The sequence below is a fragment of the Oryx dammah genome, unplaced genomic scaffold (genome assembly GCF_014754425.2).
Source record: "Oryx dammah isolate SB20612 unplaced genomic scaffold, SCBI_Odam_1.1 HiC_scaffold_11, whole genome shotgun sequence".
Lineage (NCBI taxonomy): Eukaryota > Metazoa > Chordata > Mammalia > Artiodactyla > Bovidae > Oryx > Oryx dammah.
In genome coordinates this window covers 19943417-19962543 of record NW_024070195.1, presented here as the reverse complement: position 1 = coordinate 19962543, position 19127 = coordinate 19943417, and the positions used below count along the sequence as shown (strand labels likewise).

Here is a 19127-nt window from a genome sequence, read left to right as displayed (position 1 = left end):
GACTTTCACAGGAATTAGTAGTCACCATAGACATTTAAAAATTCCAGCAAGGTTGCAGGTACAAGGTCATATGCAAAATTCAGTTTTTCTATATATTAGTAATGGCCAATCCAAAAAAGGCAAGAATACCATTCCATTTATAATAGTATCAAAAAGAATAAAATTCTTAGGGAAAAGTATGAGACCCTAAGACTTAGAGAGTGATTTTTTTCAACATTGATCTATAGTTTTCAAAGATGACCTAAATATTATTGCAGCCGTGAAATTAAAAGACGCTTGCTCCTTGGAAGAAAACTTATGACTAACCTAGACAGCATATTAAAAAGCAAAGACATTACTTTGCTAGCAAAGGTCTATGTAGTCGAAGCTATGGTTTTTCTAGTAGTCATGTATGGATGTAAATTGGACTATAAAGAAAGCTTTGCATCAAAGAATTGATGCTTTTGAACTGTGGAATTGGAGAAGACTCTTGAGAATCCCTCGGACTGCAAGGAGATCCAACCAGTTCATCCTAAAGGAAATCAGTCCTGAATATTCATTGGAAGGACTTATGTTGAAGCTGAAACTCCAATGCTTTGACTACCTGATGCGAAGAACTGACTCATTGGAAAAGACCCTGATGCTGGGAAAGATTGAAGGCAGGAGGAGGAGGTGATGACAGAGGATGAGATGGTTGGATGGCATCACAGACTCAATGGACAGGAGTTTGAGTAAACTCTGGGAGTTGGTGATGGACAGGGAGGCTTGGCGTGCTGCAGTCCATGGGGTTGCAAAGGGTCAGACATGACTGAGCAACTGAAGTGAAATATTATTGAAGGACATCCGTGATCAGGAATTAGACTTAATATTGTTAGGATGGCAATATGCCTCAAATTTATCTGTATATCCAACACAATTACTATAAAAATCCCAGTTGCCTTTTTTGCAGAAATTGATAATCAGATTTTACAATTCATGGGGAAGTGCAAGGGATTTAGAATATCCATAACTATCTTGAACAAACCTTTGAAAATCATTCCTGATTTAAAGACTTACTCGAAGCAACAGTAATCAAGATAAGGTGGAGTGTACAACAGAAGATGTAGCACTATCGTAGGGATAGACACGTGGATCAGTGGAAAAGACAGTCTAAAAATACACCCATACATTGATGGTCTATTGATTTTGCCAAGGCCATTGAATGGCGAAAGAATAGTCTTTAAAGAAATGGTGTTGTGGCAGATGGATATCCACATAGACTCCTACTTCATACCATATATAAAAATTAACCCAAAAGGTATCAAAGGCCTAAAAGGAAAAACTTAAATAATAAAACTCTTAGGAAAAAACATGAGGATAAATCTTCAGAAGCGTAGATTTTGGCAGTGGTTTCCTATATATGACGCCTAGAACATAAGCAACCAAAACAAAATTCTGTTAAATTAGATAAATTCAGTTCACTCGCTAAGTCGTATCCAACTCTTTGTGACCCCATGAACCACAGCACACCAGGCCTCCCTGTCCGTCACCAACTCCCGGAGTCCACCCAAACCCATGTCCATTGAGCTGGTGATGCCATCCAACCATCTCATCCTCTGTCGTCCCCTTCTCCCACCTTCAATCTTTCCCAGCATCAGGGTCTTTTCAAATGAGTCAGCTCTTCGCATCAGGTGGCCAAAGTATTTGCAGTTTCAGCTTCAAAATCAGTCCTACCAATGAACACCCAGGACTGATCTCCTTTAAGATGGACTGGTCGGATCACCTTGCAGTCCAAGGGACTCTCAAGAGTCTTCTCCAACACCACAGTTCAAAAGTGTCAATTAGATAAATTAGACCTCATCAAAATCAAAAACTTTTGTTCTTCCAAGGATACAATCAAGAAAGTAAAAAGGGAAAGTATACAATGGCGGGGGGAGAGTTTGCTAATCATGTATCTGATAACAATCTAGTATCCAGCATATGTAAAGAATTGCTACATATGCTACAGAAAATTGCCACATATTGCTACATATTTTAATTTCCAGTAAAAGGAAAATTAACCCAATTTTAAAGTAAGCAAAGATGTGAATGGACATTTCTCCAAAGAAGATGTACAGATAGCCATGAAAATATGTACAAAATCATTAGTCATCAGGGAGATACAAATCAAAATTACAGTGAGGAGCACACCCACTAGGATGATGCCAACAATAAATGCTGGTTCGAATATGGAGAAATTAGAACCAAACCTTCGTACAGTATTGGTGAGAATGTAAAATGGCGTGTCCACTTTGGAAAGCTGTTGAGCAGTTTTTCAGAAAAGTAAGCACAGAACTACTATATGAATCCCGATTTCCACTCCCAGGTATATAACCAAGAGAATCAAATACTTATAGTCACACAGAAACGTGTACAAAGGTGTCCATAGCCTCATTATTCATAATAGCTAAGTAGTAGAAGAAATAACCTGCGTGGTCATCAACCAATGAACATATAAACAAAACAGTATATTATTCAGGTAGAAATATTATTCAGCTAGAAAAAGGAAATATTGATATATGCTACAGCATAGATGATCCTTGAAAACGTTATGCTAAGTGAAATAGCCAGACACTAAAGACCACATATTGTATAATTCCATTTATATGGAATGCTCAGAACAAATATATAGGAACAAAAAGTAGATTAGTGGTTGCCAGGGACTGGCGGGAGAGGGGAGGAGATAATAATTCTTAATGTTATGCAATATCTTTCTGCCTTAGTGAAAATGTTCTGGAATTAGGTAGTAGTGATGGTTGAGCAACCTAATGAATATACTAAAATATACTGAATTGTACACATTTTTAAAGGGTGAATTATATAGTATATAAGTTATCTTCAATAAAAGTTACCTATTTCTCTTTTCTGCATAATTTCAATTGTACTTCAGTGGAAATGAGTCAGTTTCAAAAGACAAAAACCTTGCATTTATGTTGTATTTATAATCATGGGTGTGTATATATAGGGAAAGGTAAAAAAAATATAACAATTTGGAAAATTTTGCTTCTCTGGGTGTCCAGGGTAGAGAAAATTAAATTAAGCCAAATAGAGGGTAGAACATCCTGGGACTCGGCAAGAAGTACTGTTCTCATCTATTTGTTGGCATCATATTTTAGAGATTTTAGGCATTTTTTCCTTTGGAAAGGAGCTTGTATATAGAGTAATAGGGCTTCATTTCAGAATTAGGGATAGAGAAAGAAGATGCCCATGAATAAATACTTTAGGAATTTTTTGTCATTGAATCTGTTCCTTATTGCTGCTGTAACAAATTACCATAAACTTAGTAGCTTAAAACAACACAAATTAATATCTTATAGTACTGGAACTCAGAAGTCTGAAATGGACTTCACTGGTGTTTCACATTGTTGACAGGGTTGTATTCCTTATGGAGGTTTTAGGGGAGATCTGTTCTCTAGCGTCTTTCAGCTTCTACAAGCTACCTGCATTCTTTTATGGCCCCTTCCTCTACTTCAAGACAGCAATATAACAAATTTCTCTGTGATTCTGATCTTCTGCCTCCTCCTTCCATGTTTAAAGGACCCCTGTTATCATATTGCATCCACCCAGATGTTTCAGAATAGTCTATTTTAAGGTCTGTTACTTAGCAACATTAATTCTATCTGCAACCTTAATTATCTTTGCCATGAACATAAGATATTCACTGGTCCTGGGAGGCCAAGTCTCACCTTTCAGAAAGGAGAGTGTGCTGTCTTTAAACTCCTAGGAATGTGTTTCTGAATCTTTGACACCACTTCCGTGCTACTCACCTTGCCAAGTCATTAAGATCCAACCGGCCATCTTTATTTTTGTCAAAGATCTTCATCTGGAATGCAGAAGGGGAAAGGACTGTAAGAAATACGTGTAATGGGAATTCATTTTGAAAGTCATTAAAGTGCTTTGCTAGTTTGTTCTTCTGATTATATATTTAAATTGGCTGAGGCTGACTCATAGGGTCTCTCCCTACAGAGGATAGAAGAAATATTTTTTCCATGAAGGCAAAAGTAGCTGAGGAGGATATGATACAGGAGAAAGTCTCCCTCTATAAGCCTCAGAGGACTGTAGGAAGGAAGAGAGACAGTGAGGCAGAGATGAGAGTGAAGTAGACAGATGTGTGAGCTCACTGTACTGGAAAGGGGTTCTGGAGGGAGAAGGGCACTGGCTACGGAAGGACAACACCGCATGTAGAGAGTTGCTGTGGCTTCGCTTTCCCCGGACACTCTGAGACCCCAAGGATTTGGATGCTGAGTCAAGGACTAGTAGGCTTTCCATGGAGCCAGCTGAGTATGAGATGATGTGGGTCAGAGGGTAGGGGTGGGTCGCTGAATCAGCAAGCTGGAAGGAAGGTGTGGCAGAGAATTAGTGGTCTGCATTCAGCAGGAATTAAAGGATAGCTTCAACCATGAACATCAGCAAGGTAGCAGCAACTGTGTGGTCAGGAGGCATCACCCTGGAAACCAGAGCAGTGTATCCAGGGACCTGGACTCCTCCCCTTCACCATGAGGTTCTCAGGGCCACTCTTCTCTCCTTACCCACCTTGATGTCACTTTTAGAGAAGGGTCTGGCTGAGAAGTCTAAGATGCTGAGCTCTTCCTTACTCATAGAGGCTGTTTAAATTTATTAGATCAGACTAAGCTTTAAACAAGATAGGATTAAAAATTAAAATGGGAAAGACCAGATTGGTTTAGGCAAGGTAGAGGAGACACATTTTTTTACATATCTAAGTTGTACTAGGAGTGGATTTTGTGACTTAGCAACATTTTGGTGGTGTAGGGTATTTCTAAATATATCCTTATGAGGAGGCTGTACAGGGAAGAAGAAACAGTGAGATAATCTGAGGATAAATTTAACAGATTTTTACATTAAAAGCATATGAGTCCTTCCTTCATCTTTCCTCACTCTCTAAATCAAGTTTATTTTTACTATTTGAAGTGAATTTGAAATCCCATTCTCCCCAAACCTTGGCATCGCAAATGTGTATTACAAAATTTATTAAAACACAGAAGCCATCTTGAAAAGATAGAATGGTTGCTAATCTGGTTACATGAATTTATCAGGATTTTCTTCCTCCCCAAACTCAATTACGAAAAGATCTCAGAAAATGACCAGTTTGTAAGAGGGAGGGAAGAGTAAGTTCCTAGTAATTCATGATCTCAGTAACTGAGAAAGTTGTTTGTAAATAGGTCTGTACTAACTCAAGAAAGTACATTTGGTGAATTTTGAATGTTTGGCAATTTCTGTGGCAGGCAGGGGACATAATGGTTTCTTAATTTTTAAAACTCTAATAATGAACTTTTGTAGAGCAGCCAACACTTCATATTTTAATTTCATTTAATCATCACCACATTCTTAGAAGAAATAGTTGCACGCCATACAGGCAGGGAACTGGAATTTAGCAGGATTAATATGTCTAAGAAAGTAGCAAGATTTGAATCCAAGCTTATCTGTCACAAGAACGCTTTCCATAAACCAGGCTCTTAGCTTTACAGACTCTGGACATCTCATGGTTAATGTGGTACATGCTTTATTTTTGGTAATGAAAGAAAACATCTGGCGCCATAGATTATGACAGAGATATGGTATTTACTTTTTATGATTGCCCTTCTTTCTGTGAGAAAGCAAAAAAAAAAATTCTATGTGCATTTCCCTTTGACCTTTGTGGACATTTGCTCATGGTACAAGTTGCTCATGGAGGGCTTTGGTGGTTCATGGGCGTGGCAGTGGGGACAGGATTCCATTCTGGGGACTTCCCTGGGGGTCCAGTGGCTAAGACTCCCATGTTCCCAATGCAAGGGGCCCAGGTTCAATCCCTGGTCAGGGAACTAGATCCCACATGCCACAACTAAGAGTTCCCATGCTGCAACTAGATCCCTCATACTGCAAGTAAGACTCAACAAGGCCAAATAGTTTAAAAAAAAAAAATGCCATTTTCATCCCCAAGGTTTTCAGTACTAAGTACATGAAAAGTTCTATAAAGTCTCTTGAAATGGAACACAATGACTTACGAACAAACTCCTTAAAATTCTGTAGGCCAGCAGGTCCCCCTCTTAGGCAAAAGACCCCTCAGAGCCTGTAGTTATACCCAGCATTCTCCTAAGATTGAATAATAGCTTTATCTTAATTTTTAAGATCCATATAGGTGCCATCTGGTGGTGCTTTAGTCGTTAAGTCGTGTCTGAGTCTTTGTGACTCCATGTACTGTAACCTACCCAGGCTCCTCTGTCCATGGGATTTCCCAGCCAAGAATACTGAAGTAGGTTGCCATCTTCTTCTCCAGGGGATCTTCCCAACCCAAGGATCAAACTCATGCCTCCTGCTTGGCAGTTGGATTCTTTACCTCTGGGCCACCTGGGAAGCCCCAGTAGATGCCATAGTGATTGTAAAATACAAATTCATTTAAAACCATTACTGGGTTAATCATAACTTCTTACCAGAAACAATAGGTCCAAGGTACGACTACAGTCCCTGAATTTTTTTTAACAATTGTTAATTGATAATTTGAGGTAGAGTGCAAGGTCAAAAATATGCAGACAGTTCAGAGCAAAGAGTACAAAGGAAAAGTCCCTCCTGTCCTTATTGTAGAGATAATTACCATTCATAGACTGTATCCTTTCAGAAAAATTTTAAACATTTTAATATACCTCTCAATTTTTTTTTGGGGGGGGGACAAATAGGACCACATTCTATGTATTATTTGCAACTTACTTTTTAAGCAATATTTTTGGAAATCACTCCTTAACAGGTGTTTTTGTTTCTTTATTGACTTTAAAACATTCTCATTTTTTAAAAGTCTGAATATTGTTGTCATATACACTCTCAAAAAGGATTTAGAGCCCCCTCCCAGGTTACTAAGTCAAGAATTGTATGTTGAATAATTGGGTGTCCCTAGTGGTTCAGCACTAAAGAATCCACCGTCAATGCAGAAGATGCAGGTTCCATCCCTGGGTCAGGAAGACCCCCTGGAGAAGGAAATGGCAACTCACTCCAGTATTCTTGCCTGGGAAACCCCATGGACAGAGGAGCCTAGCAGGCCATAGTCCACGGGGTCACAAGAGAGTCGGATATGACTGAGCGACTAAAGAACAACAACAAATGTTGAATGGTTACCATGTGTCTAACAACATGCAAGGCACTGTGGGAGACTCTCAAAAATCGTTAAGGTGGTACAGGCTTTTAGGAGGTTACAATGTAATTGGAGCAGCAAAAATGAATATCAGAAATAAGATTCAGCATTATCTCCTTGACCACTGAGACAAAGAAACAGAACAATGTGTTAGAATACTGAAGAATACTGAGAAAGGATATGGGATTTCAGATAAGTCCCGAAGGAGGGGCAGCTTGAAAGGTGGAATTCATATTCACTGGGTTGAGGAAGATCCCCAATGAAGCAGGTCTTTAGGGGAAGGTCAGAAGGTCAGTCCTGGATATGCTAGGTTTGAGAGGCATATTGGGCTTCCAGCTGGAGACATACATTCAAGTATATGCAAGCAGCTCAGAGAAGTACTCTCAGTTAGAGCTATAAACTGGAGGAGGTCACCATTAGCTGGTATTTCAAACCATGACACTGGGTGAGGTCATCAGTAGCATAATGGTGGACATGGAGGAGAAAAGATTTCAAGAGAGCCTGGCAGGGGAGGGATAAATTTGGATTGGAGTTGAAATAGACACATGACTGTATATAAGTTAAGAGCTCCAAAAAATAGCAATGAGAGATAAGAAAACCTTCCTCAGTGATCAGTGCAAGTTCCAAAGAATAGCAAAGAGAGATAAGAAAGCCTACCTCAGTGATCAGTGCAAAGAAATAGAGGAAAACAATAGAATGGGAAAGACTAGAGATCTCTTCAAGAAAATTAGAGATACCAAGGGAGCATTTCATGCAAGGATGAGCTCAATAAAGGACAGAAATGGTATGGACCTAACAGAAGCAGAAGATATTAAGAAGAAGTGGCAAAAATACACAGAGGAAGTGTACAAAAGGGATTTTCATGATCCAGTTGATCATGATGGTGTGATCACTCACCTAGAACCAGACATCCTGGAATGTGAAGTCAAGTGGGCCTTAGGAAGCATCGTTGTGAACAAAGCTAGTGGAGGTGATGGAATTCCAGGTGAGCTATTTCAAATCCTAAAAGGTGATGCTGTGAAAGTGTTGATATGCTAGCAATATGCTAGCAAATTTGGAAAACTCATCAGTGGCCACAGGACTGGAAAAGGTCAGTTTTCATTCCAATCCCCAAAAAAGGCAGTGCCAAAGAATGCTCAGACTACTGCGCAATTGCACTCATCTCACACACTAGTAATTCTGACATCTCCTCCATGTCAAAATTCTCCAAGCCAGGGTTCAACAAGATGTGAACTTCCAGATGTTCAAGCTGGATTTAGAAAAGTCAGAGGAACCAGAGATCAAATTGCCAACATCTTCTGGATCATGGAAAAAGCAAGAGAGTTCCAGAAAAACATCTATTTCTGCTTTATTGACTATGCCAAAGTCTTTGACTGTGTGGATCACCACAAACTGTGGAAAATTCTGAAAGAGATGGGAATACATCATCAGGTATACATCATCAAGACCAACTTACCTGCCTCTTGAGAAATTCGCATGGAGGTCAAGAAGCAACAGTTAGAACTGGACATGGAACCACAGACTGGTTCCAAAGAGGAAAAGGAGTACGTCAAGGCTGTATATTGTCACCCTGCTTATTTAACTTATATGCAGAGTACATCTTGAGAAATGCTAGACTGGATGAAGCACAAGCTGGAATCAAGAATGCTGGGAGAAATATTAGTAACCTCAGATATGCAGATGACACCACCCTTATGGCAGAAAGTGAAGAAGAACTAAAGAGCCTCTTGATAAAAGTGAAAGAGGAGAGTGAAAAAGTTGGCTTAAAGCTCAATATTCAGAAAACTAAGATCATGGCATCTGGTCCCATCACTTCATGGCAAATAGATGGAGAAATGGTGGGAACAGTGACAGACTTTATTTTTGTGGGCTCCAAAGTCACTGTAGATGGTGATTGCAGCCATGAAATTAAAAGACACTTACTCCTTGGAAGGAAAGTTATGACCAGCCTAGAAGCATATTAAAAAGCAGAAATGTTACTTTGCCAACAAAGGTCCGTCTAGTCAAGGCTATAGTTTTTCCAGTGGTCATGTATGGATGTGAGAGTTGGACTATAAAGAAAGCTGAGCACCAAAGAATTGATGCTTTTGAACTGTGGTGTTGGAGAAGACTCTTGAGGGTCCCATGGACTGCAAGGAGATCCAACCAGTTTATCCTAAAGGAGATCAGTCCTGAGTGTTCATTGGAAGGACTGATGTTGAAGCTGAAACTCCAATACTTTGGCCACCTGATGTGAAGAGCTGACTCATTTGAAAAGCCCCTGATGCTGGGGAATATTGAAGGCAGAAGAAGGGGAATGACAGAGGATGAGATGGTTGGATGGCATCACCGACCCAATTGACATAAGTTTGAGTAAGCTCTGGGAGTTGGTGATGGATAGGGAGGCCTGGTGTGCTGCTGTCCATGGGGTTGCCAAGAGTCGGACACAGCTGAGCAACTGAACTGTATGTAAAATAGATAATAAGAACCTACTGTATAGCACAGGGATCTCTGCTCAGTATTCTAATGGCCTATATGGGAAAAGAATCTAAAAAAGTGTATAACTCATTCCCTTTGCTGTGCATCTGAAACTAACAGAACATTGTGAAAAGTGAAAGTGTTAGTCACTCAGTTGTGTCCAACTCTTTGCAGTCCCATGGACTATATCCTACTAGGCTCCTCTGTGCATGTAATTCTCCAGGTAAGAATACTGGAGTGGGTAGCCATTCCCTTCTCTAGGGGATCTTCACAACCCAAGGATAAAACTCCAGTCTTCTGCATTGCAGACAGATTCTTTACTGTCTAAACCAACAGGGAAATCAATTCTATTCCAATGAAAATTCAAAAAAAAAAAAAAAGCCTAGTTGTGTCTTAGGTTGGCTTGGATCAGAGACCTAGGGAAGGAGGCAACTGGAAGTTAGATGCTATAATCCAGGCATGAAGGATGAAGAATGAGAGCTTGGACAGGCTAGAGGATGGGGATATTCTCTTTGTGTGACACATTCTGATTTCATTATTTTTGCAGTAGTTCACATTCCATGCTCTAATTAGGTATATGAGTTTAGTATGTCCCACATGTATGAGCTTACATTTTAAAAAGCTCAATATTACCTAATAATATTCTATTCAGGCAGCTAATCTTTCCCTCTGCCAGGTGTTAGCCTCTTAATTAGGTGTCATAATTGGAATTTGTTAATAGTTTCCTTCCTTGTACAGAACATTAATTAGGAGTTTAGGTGAGACAAGGTTGCAGACCTTAGCTTTTCTCTTCTGATTGGGTGTTCTGCCTTGACTTGTTCATTTTTCAGGTTTCAAACAGTTTTCAAATACACCAATCCTTATTTGGGTCAATTTGAATTCATTTAGTAGGTTACATCTAAATAAAGCATTTAATGCTAAACCTTGGAGCCACATCTTTAATGCATTGTTGCTCTGACTATGTCCATTGCTCAGTAAAAAGCCATTAAAGCAGCAGTAAAGTGATTTCACACTTGGTGTATCACTTAGTTAAAGCTCAGATTCTCAAAGCCTTTTTTTTAAGTGTTGAGTTTCTAAAAGTTAGTGTACCCAAAAGTCTTTAGGGAAATGTAAAAGGCCTTTAAAAAAAAAAAAAAAACACTGTAGCCCAGTTCCCATATCTGTTCATTGGAAAAGTATAAATTGCCTCTGCAATTTAAGAAAGAAAAATGAAATAGATGGGCCTGAATCTCATTAAACTGGTCTGATTTTTCAGGGCAAACTCAGATCCTTGGGTAGAAACTCTCACTAGATTCTTGAACACTTACCTTTCTCACCAGTGCATAAAGGACCAATGAGGGGTCATCTGGAGTTTGATTGATCATGGTCCTATCCTCATGGGATAGTTTGGAATAAAAATGAATGCTTAACTGCAGCATGCTTGAGCAGAAGCAGCACGGGGTTTTAGCTATGAAACAGACACACAACATGAGTAACAGGACAGTCTTGGTCCATGGACATCTCTCAACCTAGATACTCAAAAGTTGGTTAAGACCCTTCGGATTCCCCTCAGCTGCCTCAGGACTCTCAGCTTCTGGATCTAAGCTCAAAGTCAGCAAAAGTGTACATTGCTGTTTCTGTCTTCATTTCACTGATTTTCCTCAGGTCAGGGCATTCCATGGTAAGGGCTGCCGGCCTGAGGTTTCTTAAATGTAAACCAAAAGACTGTGAAGAAAAGAGCTTTGGGCAACTAGGGTTGCAGGGCTGATGAGCGATGAGCAGAATCTCTTTTCGGCCAAGTATCAGCTTTGTAAACAGTCTACATGTCTCCTCCCTGCCTGCTCCTATGCCTTATGATGGGATGTTTGACTGAGGTGAGCCCTGGGGCTTTATGCAGCCACAGTTCACTCTTCTTCCCTTTCTCCCTTCCCCAGTTTAATCAATCAATGTTCCTCTCTTCTCCAGAACAATTTTGTAGAACCCATTCTTATTTCCCATTGTCTTTCATTGCTTTGTTTCCTCTTTGATGTTTAATAAGATGTCAGTTTGCAGGATTGTTTAGGTACTTCATGAGGAGAAAAATCAATTTTTCTGGGTAATAAATTTTGTTTTGGCTATCAGAGCTCCTGTATTATCTATAAAAATATTAAGAGAATCCTAATCTCCTAACATGGCCTTTTCCTCACCTTGCTCTTCATTTTATTCATAGGGATTTGTACCTCTTCTTGATTTCTCATAGAGCTTAACCCTCCCTCTTTTGAAAATTTTCAATTTTATAATTCAGCACTTAGACTTTCAATCATAAATGTTTCAGTTTGAATACAATTTGAAGATAGATTGGGGTCTGGGAATTTCCACTCCATCCTTATCATCTCTGACCTGTAATCCTCAGTTTTTTCATTTATAAAATAGATTATTTATTTAAATACTTATTTCATAAAGTTCATATAAGAATCAAATGAGATGTTTGAAAAGGGCTTTGCACAGGGCCTAGCACAAAAGGAAGTCTCAGTTATTATGATTAAGATATTTAATACCAGAACAACACTGGCAGTGTTTCAAAGAAAATAAAGTACTGCATGTTAAGAAAGCGTCTTTTAAAAGTTTAACTTTAATTATGAACACCTACCTTTTCTTTAAAAAAAAAAAATTGAAGAATAGTCCATTTACAATGTTTCAGGTATACAGCTACGTGATTCAGTTATACATATGTATGTGTATATATATTCTTTTTCAGATTCTTTCCCATTATAGGTTGTTACAAGATATTAAGTAGTTTCATGTGCTATACAGTAGGTCCTTGTTGTTCATCTATTTTAGATATAGTGGTGTGTATCTTAATCCCAAATTCCTAATTTATCTCTCCCCTGGCGTTTCCCTTTTGACCACCTAACTTTTCTCATCCTGCCTTTGCTAAAGTTCTAGAATTGCTGCTTCATTGTAATGCATCTTGTTTTTTTTTTTTAACCAGGAAAACTTTTTAAAAATAGTTTAATTGCATTTTAAGGTGACGTTGACGTATTTAAGGACTGAAGGGAAAATTGGACTCGGCTGCTACTAATGGGTAGATACAGTATGGCAGTGACGTGCATGGCAGGGATGGAAGAGAGGGACCAGAGTGAATTTTTGCTCCTTTTCCCTTTGTTTTTTTAATCAAATTTTCTCCCAATTGGAAAACTCTATAAGGTCAGAGACCATATCTTTCTTGGTAGGTTGTCCCTAAATAGTCGTTGAAGGAGTGAACGTACATCTTTGTGTGAACTAGTTTACCAGATCACATTCTAACTGGAGAGAGAAGCATGAAGAGAGTGGGGTTTTGGTGAGGGAGCGGGTGTTCTTGGTCACTGTGAGATCCTACCCCTCAGGCCTGAAAAACCACTTCAGACTCAAGAAAAGGAACACAGTGATGTGACTTCCGAGTCCATGAGGACAAATCCTAGGCTGGTCCTGCTTGTCTTTTCTGGATTGTCTTTTCTGGATTTGCTGTGCTCAGTCTCCTCAGCTGCCTGTAGCTCTAGCCCTTACTCCTATAGCTCCTACTTGCCATCATCAGCATGGGGCTCCCCTCTCCCTGTCTGTCTCCATACACTGGGTTCAGCGTGGCTCAACCTCACTCTCTGATTGGGGTCCCTCTGGATGACTCTGTGATGAAGGATCCCAGTGAGAGACCTACGGATGGAGCCCAGCACTCCCAGGCACCCTTTCTGGTTCTGCCCTGGAGCGTCTGGTTTTAAAAAAGGAAAGAGAACAAGGAGAATTTCAGAACATGAAACACCACTGGAGGAATATCAGGTCTGTGCAAAATGCTGCCAGGTGCAGTAAGAAGTGTGGAAGACACCCCAGGAGGGGGCAGGAATCACGCTGGGCCTGGAGGGGCAGGAATCACGCTGGGGCCAGAGGGTCATGAGGAACACACAGAAGAGAAGCAGGAGGAGCCCAAGGGCAGTACTCATACTGTCAGTGTTTATTCCTAGCTGTCTATTAGGTAATAACAGAATTAACTAAGGAGCCCGCTGTGTGCCAGGCTCCGTGTGAGGGCTGGGAACACGCAGGTGAGATGCCACCTTGCCCCAGATGAATCACAGGCTAGTGGAGTGCAAGATCCATGAATAGTGTCAGAGTCGCCCTTGACTCTTAGCTGTTTGATGAGGAAATCCTACTGATTCCATCTTCAAACAGATCTAGCTCTCATCTCTTCTGCTTCCCAGCCCTGATCCAAGCTGCCGTCCTTCCACCTGGATGAAGGGGTGGCCTCTTAACAGGTCCCCCTGATTCCCTCCTTGCCCGTTTCAGGTACTTTTCAACACAAAAGCCAGCTCATGGCATCCTCTGCTTCAAGCCCTCTGTCTCCCTCCAACTAAACCACCAAGTTCTCACAATGGCCCCCAAAGCCTGACTTGGTCTGGCTTCTGTGTCATCCTTTCTTCCTCTGCTCCAGCCACACTGGTCTCCTTCTGTTCCTGGAAATCCTAGGCACACCCCTGACCCAGGGGCCCTGCTTGCTGCACCTTTGGTCCTTTCTCAAGCTGCATCATCTTGAAAGGCCACCCCTGACCACCCTGTTGAAAATCACACCTTCTTCCCAATCTCCCATCCTAGCTGCCCTGCTTGCACTATCTGGTCTACTGTTTAATTTGTTCCATGACACTCATTAACTTCTATCATGCAATGTAATTAATTATTTATTATGTTTATTATTAGTGTCAGTCTCTGTTTTGCTCACTGCTGAATGCTTGCTGACTAGAATAGTGCCAGAGACATAGCAGGTATTCAGTGAATATTTGCAAAGTGAATTAAACAGATGACTGTGATGTTAAGACATTGAAATACTCAAGATACTACAGGAGCACAGAGGAGAGGCACTCGGAGCCATTATAGAAAAAAATGATGGAAGAGAGCAAGATGATTTCTAACGAAATTTTGAAGGATGAGCAAGAACCAGGTGGAGGAAAGTAAGGAAAAAATAGCTGAGCTGTGTTTAAAAGTCAGAAAGTAGTGGCTTAGTATTCTAGCTGGAGGTGGGAGGAAGCCCCTCAGAGTCAGGGTATTCAAAGAAATGCTAGAAATCTGCTGGGGATTCTTAGTGCAAGAATTTTACTGCCTAAGGTCTGCTTTATAAGTTAATAAAATCAAGGTAACAACAGCCAGAGCTAAAATAATGTTAAATCAATGTTGAAAAAAATGCCCAACTGGAAGAGTAATCTCCTTATTATTCTCTCTCCCAGGCAGTTTCAGTCTAATTTCCTTTTTCAGAGTATTCATGCTATTAGAGAGTTTCACAGGAACCTAGGACAAAAGGAAACCAGAGATACACCAGTAGGTGGGAAATTGCTTCCTGCTTCTCAGGGATTTCCCACTCACTCTTTAGTGTTAAGCCTGTCAAAGGATTTCAAATAGCATTATGCATGCTATTAAAACAGGTAAGCATAGTAGGAAGCCAAATTATTTCCTGGCCTGGGTGTGAGTCTTTCCTGAGCATCGGCTTAGCTCCCATCCAGGCCATTTCTAAGTTGTCATCATCAAGACCACATTCTTCCTTCCCAGGGCCTGTGGTCTTGGCTGGGGACAGCATTCGGAGTAGTCGGAATACAGAGTGACAGCCAGAAGATCCAGGGCTGAAAGCTAGGCGACCCCAACTTCCAGTTTAACTGGTGCCTTAGGCTAATAGAGTCAAAGGCTAATAGAGTTTTGCCAAGAGAATGCACTGGTCATAGCAAACACCCTCTTCCAACAACACAAGAGAAGACTCTACACATGGACATCACCAGATGGTCAACACCAAAATCAGACTGATTATATTCTTTGCAGCCAAAAATGAAGAAGCTCTATACAGTCAGCAAAAACAAGACCAGGAGCTGACTGTGGCTCAGATCATGAACTCATTGCCAAATTCAGACTTAAATTGAAGAAAGTAGGGAAAACCATTAGACCATTCAGGTATGACCTAAATCAAATCCCTTATGATTATACAGTGGAAGTGAGAAATAGATTTAAGGGCTTAGATCTGATAGAGTGCCTCATGAACTATGGACAGAGGTTCGTGACATTGTACAGGAGATGGGGATCAAGACCATCCCCATGGAAAATGCAAAAAAGCAAAATGGCTGTCTGGGGAGGCCTTCCAAATACCTGTGGAAAGAAGAGAAGCAAAAAGCAAATGAGAAAAGGAAAGATATAAGCATCTGAATGCAGAGTTCCAAAGAAAAGCAAGGAGAGATAAGAAAGCCTTCCTCAGTGATCAATGTAAAGAAATAGAGGAAAACAACAGAATGGGAAAGACTAGAGATCTCTTCAAGAAAATTAGAGATACCAAGGGAACATTTCATGCAAAGATGGGCTCGATAAAGGACAGAAATGGTATGGACCTAACAGAAGCAGAAGATAAGAAGAGGTGGCAAGAATACACAGAAGAACTGTACTAAAAAGATCTTCATGACCAAGATAATCACGATGGTGTGATCACTCACCTAGAGCCAGACATCCTAGAGTGTGAAGTCAAGTGGGCCTTAGAAAGCATCACTACGAACAAAGCTAGTGGAGGTGATGGAATTCCAGTTGAGCTGTTTCAAATCCTGAAAGATGATGCTGTGAAAGTGCTGCACTCAATATGCCAGCAAATTTGGAAAACTCAGCAGTGGCCACAGGACTGGAAAAGGTCAGTTTTCATTCCAATCCCAAAGAAAGGAAATGCCAAAGAATGCTCAAACTACCACACAATTGCACTCATCTCACATGCTAGTAAAGTAATGCTCAGAATTCTCCAAGCCAGGCTTTAGCAGTACATGAACCATGAACTTCCAGATGTTCAAACTGGTTTTAGAAAAGGCAGAGGAACCAGAGATCAAATTGCCAACATCTGCTGGATTATCGAAAAAGCAAGAGAGTTCCATAAAAATGTCTATTTCTGCTTTATTGACTATTCCGAAGCCTTTAAACTGTGTGGATCACAATAAACTGGAAAATTCTGAAAGAGATGGGCATACCAGACCACCTGACCTGTCTCTTGAGAAACCTATATGCAGGTCAGGAAACAACAGTTAGAACTGGATATAGAACAACAGACTGGTTCCAAGTAGGAAAAGGAGTACGTCAAGGCTGTGTATTGTCACCCTGCTTATTTAACTTATATGCAGAGTACCTCATGAGAAACGCTGGGCTGGATGAAGCACAAGCTGGAATCAAGATTGCCAGGAGAAATATCAATAACCTCAGGTATGCAAATGACACCACCCTTATGGCAGAAAGTGAAGAGGAACTAAAAAGCCCATTGATGAAAGTGAAAGAGGAGAATGAAAAAGTTGGCTTAAAGCTCAACATTCAGAAAACTAAGATCATGGCATCTGGTCCCATCACTTCATGGGAAAGAGATGGGGAAACAGTGTCAGACTTTATTTTGGGGGGCTCCAAAATCACTGCAGATGGTGACTGCAGCCATGAAAGTAAAAGATGCTTACTCCTTGGAAGGAAAACTATGATCAACCTAGATAGCATATTTAAAAGCAGAGACATAACTTTGCCAACAAAAGTCTGCCTAATCAAGGCTATGGTTTTTCTAGCAGTCATGTATGGATGTGAGATTTAGACTGTGAAGAAATCTGAGCGCTGAAGAATTGATGCTTTTGAACTGTGGTGGTGAAGACTTTTGAGAGTCCCTTGGACTGCAAGGAGATCCAACCAGTCCATTCTAAAGGAAATCAGTCCTGGGTGTTCTTTGGAAGGACTGATGCTGAAGCTGAAACTCCAGTACTTTGGCCACCTCATGCGAAGAGTTGACTCATTGGAAAAGACTCTGATGCTGGGAGGGATTGGGGGCAGGAGGAGAAGGGGACGACAGAGGATGAGATGGCTGGATGGCATCACCGACTCGATGGACATGAGTCTGAGTGAACTCTGGGAGTTGGTGATGGACAGGGAGGCCTGGCGTGCTGCAATTCATGGGGTTGCAAAGTCAGACACGACTGCGTAACTGAACTGAACTAGGCCAGACAACTTATCATTTCCCAGTTAATCAGATTTTTAGAAGGAGTTTAGGAAATCAACTTGGTGGTAGCTTAGTCACTTACCCTTTCTAAGCCTCAACCATCAGATATACAGAATAGCAGGAACAATGCCAAGGCTATAGAAGAGTTGTTAGAAATAATACAGTATTTGGAAGCATCAATTAAAGACCTAAATAGGTCAACCTTGTAGTACACATTTTAACAGGGATCCATTAATCTTCTCTGTGATACGCAGCCCTGATGGTTCACCAGAAGGTTCAGTAAGATGAGTCTGTTTAAGAACTTTCTATAGTAAGTATAGCAATTGCACAAGCAATTAAACCTTTACCAGTAGTTTTGGTGCTTATTAAGAAACCTACAGAGTTTGATTGGAATGAAGCACACATTTGGGGATGGGAAGGGACTTAGAGGAGACAAAAGGTAGAGAAGCCAGATTAGATTCAATACAGATGATTATAGAGTAGCTCTGGGAGAAAAGCTTCAAGCTAGGAACTGAATGAGAATGCAAGAATGAATTCACCAAAGGCAACTCCTTCTACTTCACCATTTTCCAGGGAGCTTTGATGCTAAAATAATCTCAGGTCATTTAGGATATGATTGCATGAGTGGCAAAAGGAAGTAATGACAAGGACTACGACAGCTGCTACAGGAAGAGCTAACGTGTTGAATGTTGGTTATTTCCTGGATGCTTCGCAAAGCACTTCATATGCATCTACTCACTTGCCCTCATAGCAATTAGGTATTATTAACCACCATTTTTCAGCTGAAGTAAACAATAATAAACCATTTCTCAAGCTCATACCTATAGTTGGCAAAGGTGGAATATGTATTTCCCAGCTTTCTGACTCTCCATTGCCCTAAATGAATGTACTAAATAAGTAGAATCACCCATAGGGGGTGGGGCGGAGGGAGTGGGGGGCCCCCATGTGTTTGGTCCTGGTTGTCTAGGTCCATGTTTCCTTGTTTCTCTGTGACTTATTACTGACTGGTGCTTAGTAACCTGATGTTAACTGGACTTTCCAGGTCTCCCCAAGGACAGATGAGCAGCTCCCTTTCAAATGCATGCAGTCTCATCCCAAGAAAGAGACTAAAGTAGCTCAAATTTAGTCACTATTTTCCAAAGTTGATGGAGAAGGAAATGGCAACGCACTCCAGTATTCTTGCCTGGAAAATCCCATGGATGGAGGAGCCCGGTGTGCTACAGTTCATGGCGTCGCAAAGAGTCGGACACGACTGAGCGACTTCACTCACTTCCCAGAGTTGAAGGTCTTTTCATGCATTTGTCTAGTCTACAAACACAGAGACCTTAATTTTGTGCCAAATGCTGTTTCTGGGCCCTGGGGGGATGGTGGGGAAGCTGTCTTCATAAAGATTGCATTGCTCAGTTACTCACCATGGTGCCAGTATATTCTTCCAGCTTAGCCTCTGAAATGGCCTTTTTGTGGTGGAAGAAGAGGTCTCGGAGGAAGTTCTGTGAGATCAAGAGAAGAGCCACATTTTATCTAGTGACAAATAAACCTAAAAATTGCAAGAGGCTGTTTTTTAAGAATTGTCATTTGCTTGTTTTAGGGAGG

At 40.7% G+C, this 19127-nt stretch overlaps 1 protein-coding gene across 3 annotated transcripts in view; it reads right to left on the bottom strand.

Moving 5' to 3' along the window:
* SCGN (secretagogin, EF-hand calcium binding protein) overlaps nucleotides 1-19127 on the bottom strand; it is a 53596-nt gene that overhangs the window by 7946 nt on the left and 26523 nt on the right. For all 3 annotated transcript variants that reach the window (XM_040250054.1, XM_040250055.1, XM_040250056.1), the window contains exons 6-7: nucleotides 18947-19024; nucleotides 3765-3820 (exon numbers count right to left, since the gene is read on the bottom strand). In XM_040250054.1, the coding sequence (XP_040105988.1) occupies nucleotides 3765-3820; nucleotides 18947-19024 (134 nt within the window). The remainder of the gene's footprint in view (nucleotides 1-3764; nucleotides 3821-18946; nucleotides 19025-19127) is intronic.